The sequence below is a fragment of a genome, unplaced genomic scaffold (assembly GCF_019419815.1).
Source record: "Pyrus x bretschneideri cultivar Hongxiangsu unplaced genomic scaffold, Pyrus_bretschneideri_v1 Contig2, whole genome shotgun sequence".
NCBI classification, from domain to species: domain Eukaryota; kingdom Viridiplantae; phylum Streptophyta; class Magnoliopsida; order Rosales; family Rosaceae; genus Pyrus; species Pyrus x bretschneideri.
Window position 1 is genome coordinate 53406 of NW_025999501.1, and position 20695 is coordinate 74100.

Below are 20695 nucleotides of genomic sequence, written 5' to 3' on the forward strand. Positions count from 1 at the left end.
ACTGCCATTGACATGAGAAGCTTATTGTGGAGTATCCCACAACAATTTCGAGAAAAACAAAACAGTATCAAATCATCACCTTCTGTATCCATTTCCTTTTGTTCTTTTCACGATTGGCATTTTTTTTCATGTCAAAGGAATAGGTGCCAATATGATATGTATAATCTTTTATTCAGATTGACAGTATGATAATATAACATCTTAAACGATTTAAACCAAACAATTCAAGACTTATCCAATTCGAACCTTTATTCAAACTTCGCACTTGATTATGTAAAAATTAGACCAAATTGGTTTGAGTACACCTTTTAAAATTTTACGCAACAATATATATACTAAGGGGTAGAGAAGTAAGTTCGTACCTAACTCGTCAACTATGATATTCAAATCTAAAACTTCACACTTGCAAATAAATAAAAATATTGTTAAACCATAATACTAAGCCGCACACTATTTAATTTGCTAACCTCCAACCCCAATTCTTATTGTTGGCACAGACATGTAACCAACTATGTGACATTCCACATCGCCTAGAGAGTAATCCTTATATGTATATTCTCATCCCTACCTAGCACGAGGCCTTTTGGGAGCTCACTGGCTTCGGGTTCCGTAGGAACTCTGAAGTTAAGCGAGAAGGTGGCTAGAGCAATCCCATGATGGGTGACCCACTGGGAAGTTGCTCGTGAGTTCCCAAAAACAAAACCGTGAGGGAATGGCAAACCTAAAGCGGACAATATCGTGCTACGGTGGTGGAGTGGACCGGGAAGTGATCCGGCCCGGACCGGGATGTGACAAACTAACCATATTTTCCATTGACGCTGATTTGCTCGAAGTTTTGAAGAAACATTCTCATGAGTCATCACACAAAAGCAATCTAAAACTGACAACAAAATTGCAAGTGTTTTAGACATGACCTGACCAAATACTCACAATAATCTGTATGGGTAATATTATCGAAACTAAATTTTTTAAATCAAATTTACAAACTATACGATGTGATTGTAAATGATTAAATTATTAATTAAGTGTTAATTGATAAATTTATTTCTTATTAATGACACATTATTTAGTTTGCAAATTTAATTTATAAATTTAATCACCCTAATATTACTATCACATATTAGTCGTTATTTAGTGCAAATAACCTAAAACTCTTCAAAATACGTGTTGACATGAAACTTATAACAGAAACAGAAATTTCTATATACGCACTTGTATCCTTTTGACACATGGATCGAGGCTCCAAAGAACTCAATATGTCAAATGAAACGCAACTCGAATTATACATTTTATAATCCTTGTTAGTGACAAATCTAAGAAATTTTATCGTATGCATTGCTTTAGAAGGAGCTTTATTTTATTTTTTAAAGGAAAATAAAATATGACTTTATCAATCATTACTCAATGCCGTTGTGTACTAGTATTCTACTCTATACTTCATACCTGGCAATTTCTTACACGATCCATTAACACGACACAAAAATAACGGGTTTCAAGTCAACACGATAATTAATCGGGTTATTATCGGGTCACATGATAATAACAGGTCCTTAACAAGTTTACATGAGAGTCACACGCAGGTAACCTGTTTCGACACGATAAGAAAAAAGTTATTTTGATGATTTTAATTTTTTTAAACTACTAAAAAAAACTTACTATAAAATACAATAGATATAATGAATATGTACATATTGTTTATTAATTATTATTCTATATAAATTTTAAAATTTAAGTTTTATTTATTTCTTTCTTTATTTTTATAGTATATTATAGGCAAAGATTAAGATTAAAAATCATAAAACACATTAAAAATAAAAATATCAAGTAATTTAAAAATACCAAACACATTAAAAAATTATAACAATTAATTTACATGTGCGAAAAATATGAAAATGCTCATTGTCACATCCTGGCCCGGGCCCCCACCACATCCTGGGCTCGACTCCACCGTAGCACTATATTGTACGATTTGGGCCCCAACCACGCCCTCACGGTTTTGTTTCTGGGAACTCACACGAGAACTTCCCAATGGGTCCCCTATCCTAGGATTGCTCTCGCGCGAACTCACTTAACTTCGGAGTTCCTACAAAACCCGAAGCCAATGAGCTCCCAAAAGACCTCGTGCTAGGTAGAGATGAGAATATACATATAAGGCTTAGGGATCCACTCCCATGGGCGATGTGGGATGTTACACTCGTAGTCGCATCCTCTACGCTTTGAGGATGGGTATACAATCGTTTGAATTTCTAAAACCATACAAACTCTTATGAATAGTATTTTTAAGGAAGTTCAAAATAAACAAAATTTATAATCATTAATGTATAAGTCTGAAAAATACGAAAGCATAACAAACGTTTATAATTGCATCATCAACGTTTAGACGATGGTTACATGGTCATTTAGATTTTTAAAACCCTCCAAATCTCATGAACAATGTTTTTTACTTGAGTGCAAAATTAATAATAATTATTGTAGAAGTGTGAAAAATGTAATCACTCGTAATGAAAAGCTTTACAACTCTCATGAACGGGTCAACTCCAAAATTTAGTATGTATATACTAAATTTTATTGATTTAAAATATATTTTTCTTAACGAGTAATGGATCGGGTCATATTACCTGATAATATTAACGGGTTGATTTCGAGTCTGGTCATATTACCCGTTTACTTTAATGGGTATTACACGATACGACCCGTTAAGCTATCGAGTATGACACAAACACGAGAAACACGACACGAATGTCAGGTCTACTATACTTTTTTTTTAGGGATACTCTATACTTAAAATTAGAGAAATTCATACTGCGAACTTTTAGTGAATAGTGTTGAGAACTTACTAATGCGTTTTGGGTTTGAAACTTGTTTTCCTATTACATTAACATAATAGTTTCGAAATCTAAAATGGTATTTTGGTGAAAACCCAAAAAGGCTCAATACATAGTTATTTTTTAACATTTTCTATTATAAGTTCGACTCACTTTGATGACAAATCTGATACCAATTTATTGAAGATTGATTGTTTGACTTAACCTGACCTCCACGACTATAACTAGTTATTCACCAAATATTGCAATGAGTTAGAATAGTTGAGGGCAAATATGTGAAGTGCGAGCATAGTCTAGCACTATAAATACCAAATGTATCAGGTAATTTTTGTTAATGAAAATACAAAGTAAATTCAGTAAAAGTTTCCTCCTCTCTAAAACTTATGTATGGTATCCTTCGCCTTTGCCTACCGTCTTCTTCGATCCGTCCAGTTTATAAGACAATATGATGGTCGACGATGATTTTGCAAACGTAAGTACACACTGATTAATCTTTAATCAAGGACCTTGAAGAATAAAACCACTCAGTTATTCATATTTTTTAGGATAGTGGAAGAAACTGTGTGTGTCTGTAACCAAATGATGAGAAGTTTCCAACGTCGCGGGGAAGCTGCTCTACACTTGAGTAAAGAGCAGCCCCAAATGTTTCAATCAAATCAAACAAGTCCAAGCCCCAATAATGAATCAAAAGAGTTGAAAATTCCGGTCATTGCCGAACCCACCCACCCCTAGAACATCTAAAGTGTTTTAAGTGAAATGATCCGTTTTAGACACGACAATCACACTGTCACATGATGTTACTATTTTAATTGTTATACTATAGTTGAACAACATGTATACTATAATGTCAACAACAACACAAGGGACTTTGGTAATACCCAATAATGATGTAACTGTTGCACCGAATATCTCCTTTAAACGAATGTTGAGAGAAGGACTCATACAACAGAAGTACGTTGCTTGCATGTCGTCTTGCGCAAACAAACAATACAAAGATATGTGTAAATCCATTTCTACATGACATTGTATCATTGACACGAATTGTCACAATAAACTTATACCTATTCTATCTAAGTTGTTCGGAAACATGGACCCTCGTTGCCTAGTAGTGGGACCCACAACCCAATCACACAGTATGACTGAATACTTGAATTCTGAGTGGGTCTGTGGGGCTTGGGCCCCTTCGCGCTTCGGCCTATAACATGAAAATAAAAAAGGCTACACGTCTACTACAACAACAGATATATAGAGAGAGAGGCATAACATTTCCATGGCGTGAGAGTTATAACGTTTTAGGAACTCCAACGTAAAGAAATGGAAACAGAAGGACAAATCACATGGGTTTAAACACAACACACACAAGGGGGGGAGAGAGAGAGAGAGAGAGAGAGAGAGAGAGAGGGCAGCTTCACCTCAACAATCTCACACCCTTTAAGCTCTCATTCCTAATTAGGATTCTTAATCTCTGATCCCCCATCTCTCCATAGCTCCCACAACTCCGTTTTTCCTCTGTTTCTACAACAAAACCCATCTGGGTCGGTTTTGTTTGTGGAAATTGTGAGGTGAGTGGGATAGGAGTATTTGCGGGTGCGTTTTGTGATCTGGGTCTCTTTTTATTGGGTGATCTGGGTCTGAGATGGAGGAGTCTCGGCTGTGCCAGTGGAGCGTCATTAGATCTCTCCTCGCAATTCTTCAGTGGTGGGGTTTCAATGTCACCGTGATTGTCATGAACAAGTGGATCTTTCAGGTCTCTGCTCTTTTGCCTTTCCATATTTTCTCAACTTCGATTTTTAAGCATTTCATTCTTACATTTTGTGAACTGGGGTTGCTTAACTTTGCTTTTTGATTATTGCTACGTGTAGATGTTTAATTCCTCTCTGTTGGTACCTTAATTTCTTAATTGCTTGCCTAATTAGTTGTTGGTTTTGATATAATCTTGCACGTATGAATTGGGTTTTTCGTTTTATGAATTTAGCTGAATTTTTCCGTTTCTCTTTTGATTTTTTCTGCAGTATAATTCTAGTTTATTGAGATGGTTAAATTATGGAAATGTGATATCGATTTATTGGAATCTCATGAGCAATATTAGAAGAAATATGAACAGGCACTCGAATGAATTCCAAACGTTCGGGGATGGGCGAGACATCCATCGAGTGTTTAATTGGTTTATTTTTAACTTAATCTGAACAGGATTTGGTTATATTTTACGGAACTACCATGCTACCATGTGATCTGCCATGTTTATCTGCCACAAGTAACATAATATGAGATTTACCTTTGGTTTGGTTGCAAGTAGGCTTCAGAATGGAAGAATTAGTTGTCGTAGTTTAGGAGAGAGGTGTGAGGATGTGAGTCCCACATCGGTGAAGGGATAAACCTTGCAAGGACTCTCCATATTGCCAATTGGTTTTATGGTGGAATCCAACTTTATTTCAAGAGGAAGGTTCAATTTACCAGGGTTGAATTCATGGCTTGATTCTTCCTCCTATTTTTGTGATTCTTCACACTATCTTGTTTCCTAATTTGTATGGCTAAATGATTTGAGTTTGTTACTTTAGAGAAAATCAGATATTTGTGAATGGAATAACTAGTGACATTCTTCATGATTAGGAAGTTTTGTTTCTGCAAATTGAGGTTTTTTTCTTCATGACTTTTGGTAAAGTCGAGGTACTGGTGAATGCTTAATTTGCAGTGGGACTTGATTGATAAATAATATAATTGTCCAAGATGAAAAGAAGATCGTCAATGGTGTAACCATACAGTTTGTCTTTCTAAGTTGTTCTATAACATTTGACTGCTGGTTTGCCAAACTTTATGCCATAATTTATTTGATTGTTTAGCTTTTGCACTAATCACCCAAATTTTGAACTATTAACTACCTAATTCTTTTTAAGTGTTTAGGGAAATTATTCAGTGGTCTGGGAGCAAACAACCTTACTGTCACATCAGTTGTGCCCCAATGGGGCTCATCCTTAGTGTGTCTGAGGCAGATTGCTCCCTGTAAATTGCATAATTCAACATCAGTCTTATGAGTTTGCATGGTGTCCCTAATTTTGAAGTGTTTTTGTTTATGCAGAAACTGGATTTTAAGTTTCCCCTAACGGTTTCGTGCATTCATTTCATATGCTCGGCCATTGGAGCATACATCGTAATCAAGGTTTTGAAGCTTAAACCACTAATAACAGTTGACCCTGAAGATCGCTGGAGAAGGATATTTCCCATGTCATTTGTGTTCTGTATTAACATTGTTTTGGGCAATGTGAGCTTACGTTACATACCAGTTTCTTTTATGCAGACCATAAAGTCATTCACTCCTGCAACCACAGGTGAGCTCCAGAAATTCTAACCATGTATAAAATTGACGTCACGTTCCAAATATGTTATGCTGTGTTGTGGCTTCATCTGACCGCAAAGGTTTAAAACAGTTGTTTTGCAGTGGCTGGTTTGGAGAAAATACTTTGACTGGAGAATTTGGTGTTCTTTGATACCCATTGTTGGAGGAATTCTACTTACTTCAGTTACAGAGCTTAGTTTCAATATGTTTGGATTTTGTGCGGCTTATTTGGTTGTCTCGCTACTTCCACAAAGACCATCCTTGCAGAATCGCTTTTGCATGGATACAAGTTTGACAGGTAATATTTTTCTGCCTTTAGATTGTCATCTTTACCTTCTTGAAGTTTTTGTCACTTATGCTTACTTTGTTTTTGTAGTTTTCATAAGTTATTATATGCGTGATGTCTTGTGCACAAATATGAAATATGTTGTTTAAACTTCTTGATTCAGTGTTATTACACTCTCACTATCATAAGATGTTCACGAGCCTATAAGTTGAAGATACAAACTTGTTATAGGTTCTATACCAATCCCTTCGATATCAATTATCAGTGGCAGCTCTAATTGATACGATATCTTGTTGACTACTGCATTTTCTCATTTTATTGGACTATTAAGTAATTAAATTTTCAAATGAGAAGAATCTTGGTTGATTTATCAGAATGTATGACACAAAATGCTTCCTTGTAATTTGATGAAAGCAGTTCATATTATATGTGTGATCCATGTGGTTCTTACAAGGCAATTCAGCGTGATTGAGCATTTAGAAATGTCTTGAGTATAGAAAACCATGTTTACGGTGATGTTCCCTTAGACCATCTCCAACCATTGGGTTAAAACCTAAAAATTAAGTTTTAAACCCACCCAAATCATCACCAACCATTGGGCCTAAATTTTGGCCAGATTTAACCCAAAAGACCGGCTTGGGATAAAAATTTGTCCCACCAGTGTGCGTAGATGCACCTAGCCTTTCTCCCACCGCAACGCACTGACGCGCCTCACGCTTTGCACTTGGCAAAGCTGCAGTGGGTGGGATCCACCATTGACAGCTTTGTCAGCCACCAATTTCGGAGCCCAAACAGCTAGTTGGCCATCAACGGCCCACGTGATTGGACCATTGGTTGATCTAGATTCAAACTTTTTTTTTAATTTTAGTTTTCAAATAGATTAAATCCAACGGCTAAAACAATTCATTCAAAAACTTTATAAATACCTATATTTGTTCAAACATCCACACAAAATTCACTTCCCTTGTACGATTCTTCCCTTTTTTTTCTTTATGTCTACTTCCAAAACTATTTATAAAAAAAAATAAACATATTCAATAAGAAAGAGTAACACACAAACGCACTTAATTTTATTACAACAAAAAGACCAACACACTTAGTTTTATTACAAAGAAAGACTTAACACACTATCCCACTTCATTTTAAGTTGCAAGGAAAGACAAATACATTAGCACACTTCATTTTATTAAGGAAAGACCATCATGACCGTGCTCCTAGTCGGTACCATATATGCTCAACCAAATCTTTTTGGAGTGTGTTATGGCCTTCGAGAGCTTGAATCCAATTCAGACGATTCATGTAATCATTAAGTGTTAGCCTATCATGTTGGGTCTCATATGTGTTTTCATCTAGATATTCAATGTCTATCACTATTGCTCTCTCAGATATGGGTTGCATCTAGATATTTAATGTCTTTTGATATTGCTGTCGCAGATGTTGGTTGGTCACCATCCACATCTTTATTAGAATCTTCTTCAATTTCTTTGTACTCAACAATAATATTGTGCAAAATTATGTACGTCGTCATGATTAAATGTAGGTCTTTATGTTCCACAATTGTGCAGACCCTCTAATAATGGCCGATCAAGCTTGTAGGATCCCGAATTGCCATCCACATCTATCCTATACGACTCTTCTTTCTGCTAAAACAATGTCTTCTTTGTACTATTGGATGAGAATAACTTTTCACAAATATAGACGAACTAGGATAAAAACCATCAGTTAAGTAGTAACCTAGCTCATGTCTATTACTATTTATGTGTTTCATATTGTTTAGAAAAGCTTTTCATATGTGTTCCATGACTTTACTGCACGACTCTTGTTTCATGTGTTTTATATGTTTGAAGTGGTTTTCCATGTTGTTCCATGACTATTATGTTTCATGGGGTAGGTTTAGTGATTTTTCACTATTTATCGGAATCTAAATTTCTATAGGTTAAAATTTTCATAAAAATAAATTAGGATAATCTACATAAATTTTATTTTTAAAAAAGGTACCAAAAAAAAAAAAAAAATAGCCACAATTCATTTATATTGGGCTAAATTTTTAAGCCAACACCTTGGAGGAGAAAATTTGTTTCTGGATTAGAACATAAATTTCTGGGCTACAAATTTAGGTTTTAGCCCCAACCATTATAGTTGGTCTTAATGATGTAAAACTGAGAAGTCTTGGAATTTTCTATATGCTTATAGTCTTAAACTGTTTGGATTGCCTTGTCATCCTTGTGAGGAACATGGTGGGATTTTGTTATTTTGTTTGTACCTTGTAAGAATTTAGTGTATTAATATCAGCCATTTCTTTTCCTTCCATATTTTGAAATCCTCAACCTTGGTATCTTTTTGTTATACTGATCTTCCTAACATTGACACAGAACCGAGTGCAATGACATTCTAGGATTCATGTAGCCGACCCCACTTAGTGGGAAAGGCTTTGTTGTTGTTTGTTGATCTTCCTGACATTAATGTCTTCATTTTAGCTGTGTTTGCTTGTTTTTTCACCCAAGCATGCCTTCTGTTTGAAATAGTTCTACTTTTATGTGCTCTCATTATTTCATAGCTTCATGATTCGTGCTGATATTTTGTTATTGGCTTTCTTGGGTATACAATGTAGCATAAACACGGTGTACTACATGGCACCTTTTGCGACCATGATCTTGGCAGTACCTGCAATGCTACTTGAAGGTAATGGAGTTCTTGAATGGCTTCACACCCATCAGACTCTTGTTCCATCCCTCATCATCATTTTCAGCTCCTGGGGTAATGGCATTTTGTCTCAACTTCTCCATTTTTTATGTAATCCATTCTACGACTGCCGTGACATTCAACGTTGCTGGAAACCTCAAGGTAATTATTAAGCGTAATCACTAACCTTGTAGTACTGTTATGCTTTATAAAGAGTTAATGATGCATTGCTAAATTATTCGGCACAAGTACTGTTAGGCCTTATCGGTCAATCTAGTCATAACCCTTTTGGCCAAGCAAATATCTTGTCAATGATCACGTTCTGATATTGGATTTTTGTTCAGGTTGCGGTTGCCGTCCTTGTTTCATGGATGATATTCAAAAACCCGATTCCAGCTTTGAATGCCGTTGGTTGTGGAATAACGCTTTTGGGATGTACATTCTACGGGTATGTGAGGCACCTGATCTCCCAACAGCTGCCTGGAACTCCTCGAACGCCACGCACTCCACGGGGTCGTATGGAGCTGCTTCCCCTTGTAAATGATAAATTAGATGACAAGGTCTAGTGGTTCAGGCCGCATGAATGAGATTCCCGTGACCGGGAAAATGATTTATAGGAAACATCATTGCATTAAAAACATACTATTCACGTCTTTTCTATGTAATTTGACACGAAACTATGATGATCTTGTTTTTAATATATTGTTTTTTATTCCCCTTGCGTAACTACGATGATCTTGTTCGGGCTCTTGTTGCAATTTTGACCTTCATGGCCCAGGTGCTTCTTTCGTTGGGAAATTGGGCCCAGAATGCATTTACTGTACTAATATCGTTGTATTTTTTTTATTTTTTTTAACTTTTTGAACAAACGCACCTCGTGGAAGCACAGAAGGTCAACCAAACGCACCACTGCAAAAACCACGTTGGAACCACTTGTAAGTGCAAGGTCGCCTGTGGTTGCAGTAATATTTTGCCCATGAAGACCTCGTTGCCAAGAGTAGGCCAACCACGCGACGTTACTTGTGCTGCCAAATAGCAAGCATGCATACATGGCACGGTAGCACAAAAGGTGTTTAGGGTGGAGTTTTGCAAATGCACTCGCCCGGTATCACCTGGCGATAATCGCAACCTGGTTCGTTTCGCCCTCCGCACGTTCCACTCCAACTGGTTTGTTGTAATCACCTGCGTTGGTGGCGATCATCGACGTAAGGCCCACCATGCTTATTAGCATGCTGATAGCCGTTGTTTTGGCTCCCATTAGCCGCCCGGCAATGTTGGCTTGCGCGGGCAAGAGAGTCGGCAGGAGAAGCAAATGCAAATTTTCGCGGACATGTTGACACTGTAGCAGTCAATACTCCATGAGAGTCACTACCGGGGTACTGTTCACCAACTCGACGTACGCTCCACGAAATCCTTCCGTGCGCATGAAAACGGAGTCCACTAAGTTTCAAACATTGCGAAATGAAGCTTCCTGGGAGTTGAAAATGATCTATAGTAAGCATCAGTGCACAAAAAACTTGCTTTTCACTTGTTTTCTATGTAATATAATCCTGCTTCAGATTACTTTAAAATTTTAATGTATGGTTTTTGACTGCCCTTTGCCAAACTATGATTTTGTGGCATTAATTTGTAGCCTTCTACGAGGGTTTTGCAATTAGACCTCATGGCCCAAGCTGGTTTTGCCTTGATAAATTGGGGGCCCAAAATGCAACTATTAATGTTATGGTTGCAGCATACAAAACTATAGAGAATGAAATGATGTCCGCACTTTTTTTTGTCGCTCTACACTTTTTCCTTTATTTTGGCCTTTTTGAATAACTTAAGAAGAATCAAGAGCCACACATAAACAGTTAAAAAGAAAATAAGAATGCGAAAATCATTTTTCAAAACCATATGACTTCCGAGTTGTGTTCAACCAACACCAAATCATGCTTTTGCCCCCACAAGTGAAAATCAACACTTTCAGAGGCAAAATGAGACTTGACATTAGTCTCAAGGGAAATAATTAAGCCTTAATAAATCTGTCCAAACTATCAACCACCATGTTCCTTTCTCTATAAATATGATTTAAATCACATTGATCAAATCGAGAAATCAAGTGATGACAGCCATATAAAAACTGTCAGCCAAACATTAATAGACATTGGATCAAGTTGAAATCTAAAGTAAAAAGCTTTTAATAGAGATTGAATGCAAATGCACTTGATAAAGTCTCAGTACATCAACTCCTCTTACCCTAACTTCACCTACTTAATGGTTAATACAGAAAGAAAGATGATCTAGTGAGTAAATAGTTAGATGGTAAAATTACAAAGTTAATCTATAATCTTAGTCACTTATTAGACACTAATCCTTAATCCTTTCTCATTAGAGGTGAAGGAGAACACACTTAAGCCAAGAGCCAGAAATCCTTCTGCCATCTGGTGTTGATAAGGTAGCCACTCACACCTCTGCTTTGCTTCCTCACTCCAATTGTCAAACACTCTGCATTGTTTATGCAATGCTCCACAAAATCCTCGGTGGAGCTGGTTCCAAATAAGCTGCATAATTAAATCACAATAAACATCATTTAGCAAGCTATATAACTCGGCGATATCAAACAATGGTTTAGTTTGGTGCGGTTCGGTTTCACCCACGCCTTCAATAAAAACTTAGTTTGAGTAAAACCAATCCAAATCCTAGCAAGTGCTTTTGCAAGAAGGGATTAGTGGAATAGGACCCACCAGCTGAAGAGGGGAGAGGGCTTCTTCTGACCAAGCACTAGCACTGAAACCTCAAGCTTCTTAACCTGGCTGTTCACTGTTGCCACTCTTGGTCCTTGGATCACAAGAGCTTCCACTTCCACCTGAACATTTTTTTTTTCCCAAAAAATAATTAAACAAATAATAATAATATAAACACATGACTAAATAAATGTTAAGGGACAGAACAGGAATTATGTCCCCTCTCTCTTTTTCTGGGAAAAAATAGGCAAAAGCAACTGAAAAGCCAATCACTCTTCCTTCTCGCACTGAAAAGAAAGAGAGTGACCCGTCACTGGTGAAAATTATTACCCTTCTCCCTCTAAAGAAGAGAAAAGACAAAAAAGAAACAGTCAAAGATTAAAAAAACAAACAAGCAAAGAAAAGGAGGGAAAAGAATTACAAGGTTGGGGACCAGAAAATTGGGATCTATCAAACACAATGAAGACACTCTCAGCCTTTTCTAGTAGGATCTATCAAACAGAGCAAACGATTAAGGAAAGACAGGCCATTTATCTAAAGGGATCCCCGTTTTTGGGTAATTATGAGGACTAGTTGTAGAGTTTAATTCTTGTCAAACTTCAACGATCTGAACCGTTTATTTTGTAAGTGTCGATTCAAAAATTAGCTGCCCATCTAAACTAGGAGAAGGAAGGAAGAGTGAAATGTACCTCAGGCTTGCAAGCCTTGCATAGGGAGCCAAGGGAGTTGGCCAGGGAAGGGGAGGAGGTAGAGGAAGAGTCATGGGAAGAAGGGATGATGTGGAGGAGAGTGAGCAAATCACCCTTGTTGGCAACATGACTGAGGGCCCACATCATGGCATGCTTGGAATGTGACGAGTCATCCACCACCACCATCACTCTCTTCCTCATTCCGAATCCTCCACCACCACCACCATTGTTGTTGCCATACATGTTTTGAAGCCCTTCCATTTGCTGAAAGCTTCCTCCTTTCCCCTCAGACAGCCCAACTCCGCCACTGAAACCACCGCAAGACTTGTTATTTCCAACATCACCCCACATCATTGATTTTGATTTCCACGCCTCCCTTCCACTCAATTGCCTCAAAAATGCACTTGGTTTGGGCATTTTCTCTCACCCCTTTTGCCTAAATATGCCTAAAACTAAGTAACTGCGTAGAGAGAGTATGTGAGCTTTGTGGGGTTCGGTTGAGGGCTTCTTGGCTATTATAATGAGAAAATAAGAGGTGAGGAGAGAGAGTGTGATGAGAGAGTGGGGAATGGGGTAAAATCTGACGACGCAAAGACATGATTTTTAAGTCTGGGCTATATTTGACACTCAATTTTACTTTTCACATGTTTCTTTTAACTTACCATCGTCGAATTAAATGAATTGAATAGAATGAACTTTAATGAAAAATTCTCGGTATTGTTTATTTTAACGAAAAATCATATTTTTACACTAAAAAAATTAATCATGATACTGTTCACTTTACCTTTTATTTTATCTTTATCGTTAAAACTCAAAATTTTCAAACTATTTTTATTAATTTTCCTTTGAATAAAATCAATAGACAAAAATTAATAAGAGTGGTGAACGGTAAAAAAAAGTGTGAAAAGTAAAAAGAATATTTGTATCCAAGAACGAATGGAAATAGAGACCAAGGTGATCCCAGTATTACCTGAGTATGGAAAATATACATGTAACGGTTTTTTGAAAATCTTTCGAATGTTTAGTATGAATCTCTTATGTGCCTATCATGTTTAATGTAATACATCTTCAACATATCTCGATATATTGCATTGATAGAACACAATCAGCTTTTTTTTTATATTATTCATTAAATTACTTCGGCATACAATAATTAGTGAATAAACTGAATTTTTTTTTCACACTTTATGGTCTATTCTTATGTAAAAAATTTATATTTAACAGTAAGGTCCCAAGATTCAAATCTAAATATCTGTTCCCATTTTTTATCTTGTGCAGGATAAAGTGTCACGAGGAGGACTCGTTGGGGGTGATGACTTGACTCTGCATGGAGACGTAAAACAATCACCAAAGTTCTGTTTTCTTTTAGATATTTTGATGATGAAAGGCAGGATCTTTTGTACGACCTCTTAGAGATAAAATAATAATTCAGATTCTCCTCCCTATTTTTCTAATCTCTCATCATGATCTGTGTCTATGCTATAGGATGAAAGATGGGGAATGTAGCGGAGAGAAATTTGAACTTAGGTCTATATGCCTATGGGCTGTATCGAATTTGGCTAATTGCATGCATGCAAATGAAAGAGAGAAACTTAGTTGAAACATAGAGTATAACATTCCCTTAGCCTCTTTGGGTTCTGCTTGAAAGTAATGGATAATTATGGTTTGCTATTAATTACCTTCTTTTTTTAAATAAAAAAAAATTAATGAAAAAATTTGAAAACTTTGAGTTTTAATGATAAGGATAAAATAAAGGGTAAAATGAATAGTACCAGGTTTGATTTTTTAGTATAAAAATGTGGTTTTTCGTTAAAGTGAACAGTACCGTAGACTTTTTGTTAAAACTCCAAAAAAAAAAATCTATCCCTTGCTTAGATGTGGCAAAAGAGAAACGCAATAGGGTATGCACTGAAATGCGCTTAAGATTTTTTTCTCTTGTATTTGAGAGATACTCTATTGCAGCCAATACATAATTCAAGTGATATCCTGGCTCCAGTCAATTATTGACATGTGTTTACAAAAGCTTATCGATCATCTAATAGATATTTGTCATGTAACGTCTCTAATTATATGAAAGTAGATTTCTCTACTTTAGATGAGGAGTAGATTTCGTTTGGTAGTATTTTAAATATACTAACAGCAGATCCCTCATCATTTTTATAATTTATATGTCAGTTCATGCTCAAGTTGCATACGATATACACTGGTGGTCCAACTTAAAGATAAACTTGTCCAGACCCTTCAATTGTTCTTGCAGCAACATTTATATGCACCATTTTCTTGTGTTTGCTCTTTGTGTGGTCTTTCGTAGGTCTCGGCCTTCCTGGGTGATGTCTAAACAGTCTTCATATTTGGAATAGGTGGGTGTGACCTCGTAACTATTTTAATAAAAAGCAAGTAAATGTAACGAGTGGTTCACTGGACATATATAAGTTGTTATAACATAACCAATAAAACGAAAGTGTGTAATGTCAAGGACACAATATCTTTTAAAAATAATGACTTATATGGAATAGGGTCATAATCACTATGGCAACCCATTCAATAAAACAATGGCAATCCATTCAATAAAACAATGTCAATGATATTGTACATACTAGTAGATCGGTATATTACATGACGATGAATCCGTTCTATTAACGTTACTCTCCATTTTGAATGACTACATTGTACCACGGTAAGGCCAAACCATACAAGTAGTTTCTACTTATATTAGAAAAATGGGATAATATGTGGTCTCCCAAAATATTGTCTCCAGCAATTTTCAACGAAAATACTTGATTTCTTACATTACATACAAGAGTTTTCCTTTTGTCTTTATAAACCTTAATTAACAAAGACTCTTCTTGTATGATTTATATTTTTAATTCATGAAGTAATTTTTCTTCTTTGTTTGGGTATGAAATTCATGAAGTAAATTTGGGTGGTCAAATTGTTGGATAATTTTTTTTAGTACAATGATATATTTTACACTAAGGAGGAGGAAGGAGTTTGGCTGAGCCTCACAATGGGTAACTTAATTTGGTATCAAATTCATCATCTACAAAATTTGCACATGAGACCTCTTACTTACCAGTGAAAAGAAATACAACTAAATCATAGTACTAAGTGGCATTGGATAAATTGTTTATTTAAAATGACAATTATGTTTGTGAAGAATTATACAGTCAAGAGTTGATTTATGATTTGTCAAAAAAGAGAAATAGACTGCTAAATCCAAAATATTAATATTATTATTTGTGGATTTTTGAAATCTAACAAAATAGCATGACCAATAATCTCTTTTGCCCAATATTCCATTATCTGATGATATTTACAAATAAGGGAGCCTAAATTTTTATTTTGTTTTGTTCAACAAATTTTCTACATGATATTCATAAAAAAATTCTAACAAAGTAAAGACCGAGTGATATTAAATTAAAAAAATATATTAAATTAATTAGCTATTAGGTTTTGAATGATAGAAATAAGTGAGAAATTCTCTTTCCAACTCTGACTCTCTCATTCCAGTTATTGTTTTTCTCTCTATTACTTTGAAGGTAGCTGCTTCATTATTTTTCTTCTCAATATTAACAGAAATTTTGAGGTTCGAACATAAACAAATTAAAAAATTCATGAAAAGGGTCAATTATTCATCCCACAATTGTATAGTCCATATCTACATATTGATAAAATGAAGAGTGATTGTGACATCCCACATCGCTCAGGAGAGTGATCCTTATATGTATATTCCCATCTCTACCTAGCACGAGACCTTTTGGGAGCTCACTGGCTTCGGGTTCCGTAGGAACTCCGAAGTTAAGCGAGAAGGGGGCTAGAGCAATCCCATGATGGGTGACCTACTAGGAAGTTGCTCGTGAGTTCCCAAAAACAAAAACCGTGAGGGAATGGTAAGCCCAAAGCGGACAATATCGTGCTACGGTGGTGGAGTGGGCCCGGGAAGTGATCCGCCCCGGGTGGGGATGTGACAATTTGGTATCAGAGCCTAACCCTGGGCACGTGTGTGCCGACGAGGACATCGGGCCCCTAAGGGGGGTGGATTGTGACATCCCACATCGCCCAAGGGAGTGATCCTTATATGTATATTTCCATCTCTACCTAGCACGAGGCTTTTTGGGAGCTCATTGGCTTCGGGTTCCATGGGAACTCCGAAGTAAAGCGAGTAGTGTGCGAGAGCATTCCCAATATGGGTGACCCATCGGGAAGTTCTCGTGTGAGTTCCCAAAAACAAAACCGTGAGGGCGTGGTTGGGGCCCAAAGTGGACAATATCGTGCTACGGTGGAGTCGGGCTCAGGAAGTGATCTGCCCCGGTTCGGGATGTGACAGTGATGATATTCACACACTCCTTTTAAATTTTGGTCATCAAATCAAATTAATTGAAAATAATCAAAGAGCAGAAATTAACAAATAATAGATAAAAAGTAAAAATAGGTGTAAGAATAGCATCACGCTAAACTGAATTGGAAGTGTTATATGCATTTAAGTTCAATTTCTGCCCCTTCTCACATCTTTCACTTTCTGCACTGGTTCGTTGAAATGGGAGGATTAAATTTATCTAACTCTGTCACATAAGCACCCCATTGAATGTGCTTAGATGAAAATAAATCTGCCACATTAATTATTGCATGGTAGGAAGCACCCTAATTGCCATATTTGCAAATTAAGTTATGCATATAGGGAATTGACTTTTCTATCTGTGTTCATGGATCATCATCACCCATTCACCCTAACCCAGCATATGGTGGTAGATCAATTACACTCAACTTAGCAAAACGTTTATAACTCAGTTAGTTAAAAAGATTTACCTTTGCACGTAAAGTTTAAGATTTGGTTCTCTCTTTTTACCATCGGTTGTATAACGAAATAATACAACATAACTTTACACAACTAGGAACTGGTTAGGCCTTAATCTTAATGTTTACTTGGTCATGGACATTGTCACTTGTGACCCACACACTATTGAGGCTGTTAAAAGGGGGTGAAAAAGTAGAGTTAAAACCATTTTTAAAAGAGATGTCAAAAATTCCACACAGACATATAACAATAATAAATAATGTATTATTTACTCTAACCTGAGATGTCAAAATTGACATAGAAAATAGAGCTAAGCTAACATAGACAAGGAAATGTCAAAATTGACGATGGCTCAAATAAGGTTTTTGCTCCAAAGGTATTTCACTTGTTTTACCTTAAATGTTAGCATATTTAAATATTATTTTATTATTTTTATTTAAAAAAAAAACATAAACAAAGCAATAGCCGTATTAATTTCATCCATCTCACAAAGATACAAATATATATGTCACCGGACTTGAAGTACAAGTAAACCGAAGCCTACATGATTTTACAAACTTAGTCCATTAAAATCCTAATTGAATTCTCCTACTCTAACACCTACCTAGAGAAATCTTAATTCTAAACCCCTTGTCATCAACGATCAAATTAGTGATACGTGCACGTGTGATTTCTGAACGATTTTTGTTTAACAACTGGTTATAGCAACAAACTTTTCCTAAATTCTCAAGTACGGAATCCAAACAATCTCATTTATAATAATAAAAAAAAAATGTCCGCATAAGCAACCAGTCTTAGCAAACAATAAATTTGTGACCTCACTTGTGACCAAGACATTATTGGGAGCGTATGGTAGAAACTAGAGAGTTGCCCGGTGGCTTTATGAAACACAAGTGAAGAAGTAATGGTTACTTGTTGTTTGGTTCAGGTTCAGGTTCGGTCGTCACTCGAGTCATCAGAGTTTGGCACATCCACACAGTGACTCGCTTGACATCAGAGTGAGACAGCCTATAATTATTATAATTAAATAATTTAGTTCAAGTGATTAAATAAGAGATTTAAGGGATATGTCAGAATTTGGGACCCTCGTGAATTGGGTTTTTTGGGGTTCATCGAGTCAGAAGGCTGGTCCCTTTCAAATAATTGCTCCCGGGCAAATCGCTGACCCTTGAATCACCTCCCTTGAAGTTACCATTATAACCTTCCTCACTTCTTCATAGGATTTTTAATAGTACTTGGGGGTATTTGATATTATGAATTTTTTAACCATTAAATCTTACTAAAGAAAATATAAATACTAAAATTTAACAGTTAAATATAAATTAAAATTGGTGGTTTTTTTATTTAAAATTAATGAGAAGGTTTTAGGTTCAAAACACTATGTGTGCTTATTTACATTCTAATTTTTATAAATTTATTTTCATAACAGTATATATTTATAAAACAGGAAGTGTTATTGGCATTCCAAAAATCTCATTTTACACTCTTCACAATTGTATTTTTCTTTCTAAATATAGAAAGTTTGGAGTGTAGAATGAGAATTTTGGAATGCCAATAACAATTCCCTATAAAATTTGGCTAAATGATCAAGAACTTTAATTAGAAGCACTGATTTTTGTTGTTTAAAATTAACGAGAGGTCATAAGTTCGAAATGCTATGTACATGTTTATTTTTTTCAATTTTTACGAATTTTTGTTTGGTTGTTAATTTATTACTAGCTAGTAACGCATGGACTAAATTTTTAGACCAAATTTGCAAATAATATTACGTGTCATCAAAATGTTTAATTTAGTATTCATTCATTACTTAAAGACTTGAAAACATTATTAGTTTTTTAGTCTTATATTGACAAGGTTAGTAAATAAGAAAAAATACCTCACGATTTATACAAAAACACTTTAAAAGTTCAGATGGAAAACAAAACTCATAATTATCTACTTGTAAGCTCGAAGTTTTTGGGTTTCCTTCTCTCGATACAAAATAAATAAGTTATTCTATATTTCTAAATTATTGAGTTTGAAATATTTTTCTAAATATAATTTTATCGATATTTTATGTGTGAAAATAAATAATTTTTTTATATGAAATGAGGATACATTTTTTGACATCACTCCGGACCTCAAAAATCTTTGAACCGACCCAGCTCGTGACTGTCAAACTAGTTCAAATCTAGTGATACAAATAACATCTAGTATACATGGAACCTACCTAAGTCCTCACTAGAGACTATCAAACAATGTCATACATATAATTTAACTAAGAGTTTTGTTTACTGTACATGAATGGTCATGAGACTTTGAGGGCAGTCTTGAGAAACAAATGGTCATGAGGACTCACATGGGAACTTGGGCTGCATGGTCAATAAGAAACGTTAACAAGTAAAACTGTAAAAAGAGCCAGAAACCCTAAATAATAAAAAAGTAAAAGAAACAGCCAAGTCGTTCGTTCCAGTGTCTTGGACGGAGTCTCTCAAAACTAGTAGAATACAGACGAATTAGCATTCAGCATCGGCCTCCTTGCATCTCGTGAAAATGTCCCTGTAAAATAGTATCACATAACGTAAAATCTAACATTCACGTTTGCTGCAAAAGCATCTCTCTGTACCGTACGTGTTTCTAAACCCTAGCTTGCTGTTGCTGCAGTTCATTTGTTTATGTTGGGTTTCATTTATGTACAATTGTGAGTTTGGATTCGAGTTTCCTTAATTCTGTTAGTCTCTCATTTATAGATAAGAGCTTTACTTTGAATTTAGGCTTAGTAAAAAATTCAATTTTGTTGTCATTTAATTCATTGCTACTAAAATCGATATAGAAAAGTAACGATGAAGGTGGAAAAAATCACTCGTTTAATCTGTACCATAATCAAGGTTCTAAAAGACGCTAGTCGGACAGTAGATTTGAGCCTAGCCGCCTAGGCGAATTTAAGTTAATTTATTATATATCGTTTAAAGATGTATGCTTATATTTAAAACTCATAATTCCATTAGAATGTATAAATTGAAAAATAGAAAGACATAGATTATAAAGTATTAGACTATAACGTAAAATGAAAATTATCTATTTTCTATTTAAGTGAGATTCATCATCTAGGTGGGTGCTTAGATGAGTCTAGACAAGCTAGGCAATTCTAGAATCTTTTTCTTAATTTTCAAATTAATTGGGATAATAGTCAACAGCCTAGCACCTAGGCGAGGTCTAAGCAGCGCAAGACGGAAATTTTTAAACCAGTGAACATGACTATTCGTTCAATGACACTTTGATTTCTTCATGTTCGAAGATGCGGAAATTCGAGTCGTCCTCCCCACTAATACAAAACTAAAGTAAAACTAAAATAAAAATTCGAGACTGCTGTCCTTCAGGG

The 20695-nt window shown here is 35.6% G+C and overlaps 2 protein-coding genes across 2 annotated transcripts; one reads left to right on the forward strand and one right to left on the reverse strand.

Annotated features, from left to right (window-relative positions):
* Positions 1-4079: 4079 nt before the first annotated feature.
* LOC103953159 (UDP-galactose transporter 1) lies at positions 4080-9853 on the forward strand. Its single transcript, XM_009364893.2, is given in 7 exon segments — positions 4080-4572; positions 5902-6151; positions 6251-6379; positions 6382-6457; positions 9057-9198; positions 9200-9289; positions 9472-9853. Coding segments are annotated over 7 exon segments (1020 nt in total). The 5' UTR covers positions 4080-4461; the 3' UTR covers positions 9694-9853.
* A 1422-nt stretch (positions 9854-11275) lies between these two features.
* Positions 11276-13113, reverse strand: LOC103953160. The gene is made up of 3 exons (XM_009364894.3): positions 12540-13113; positions 11851-11972; positions 11276-11667 (listed from the first exon to the last, which is right to left on the reverse strand). The coding sequence occupies exons 1-3, from the start codon at positions 12954-12956 to the stop codon at positions 11517-11519; spliced, it is 690 nt and encodes a 229-aa protein (XP_009363169.2). The 5' UTR covers positions 12957-13113; the 3' UTR covers positions 11276-11516.
* Positions 13114-20695: the final 7582 nt, after the last annotated feature.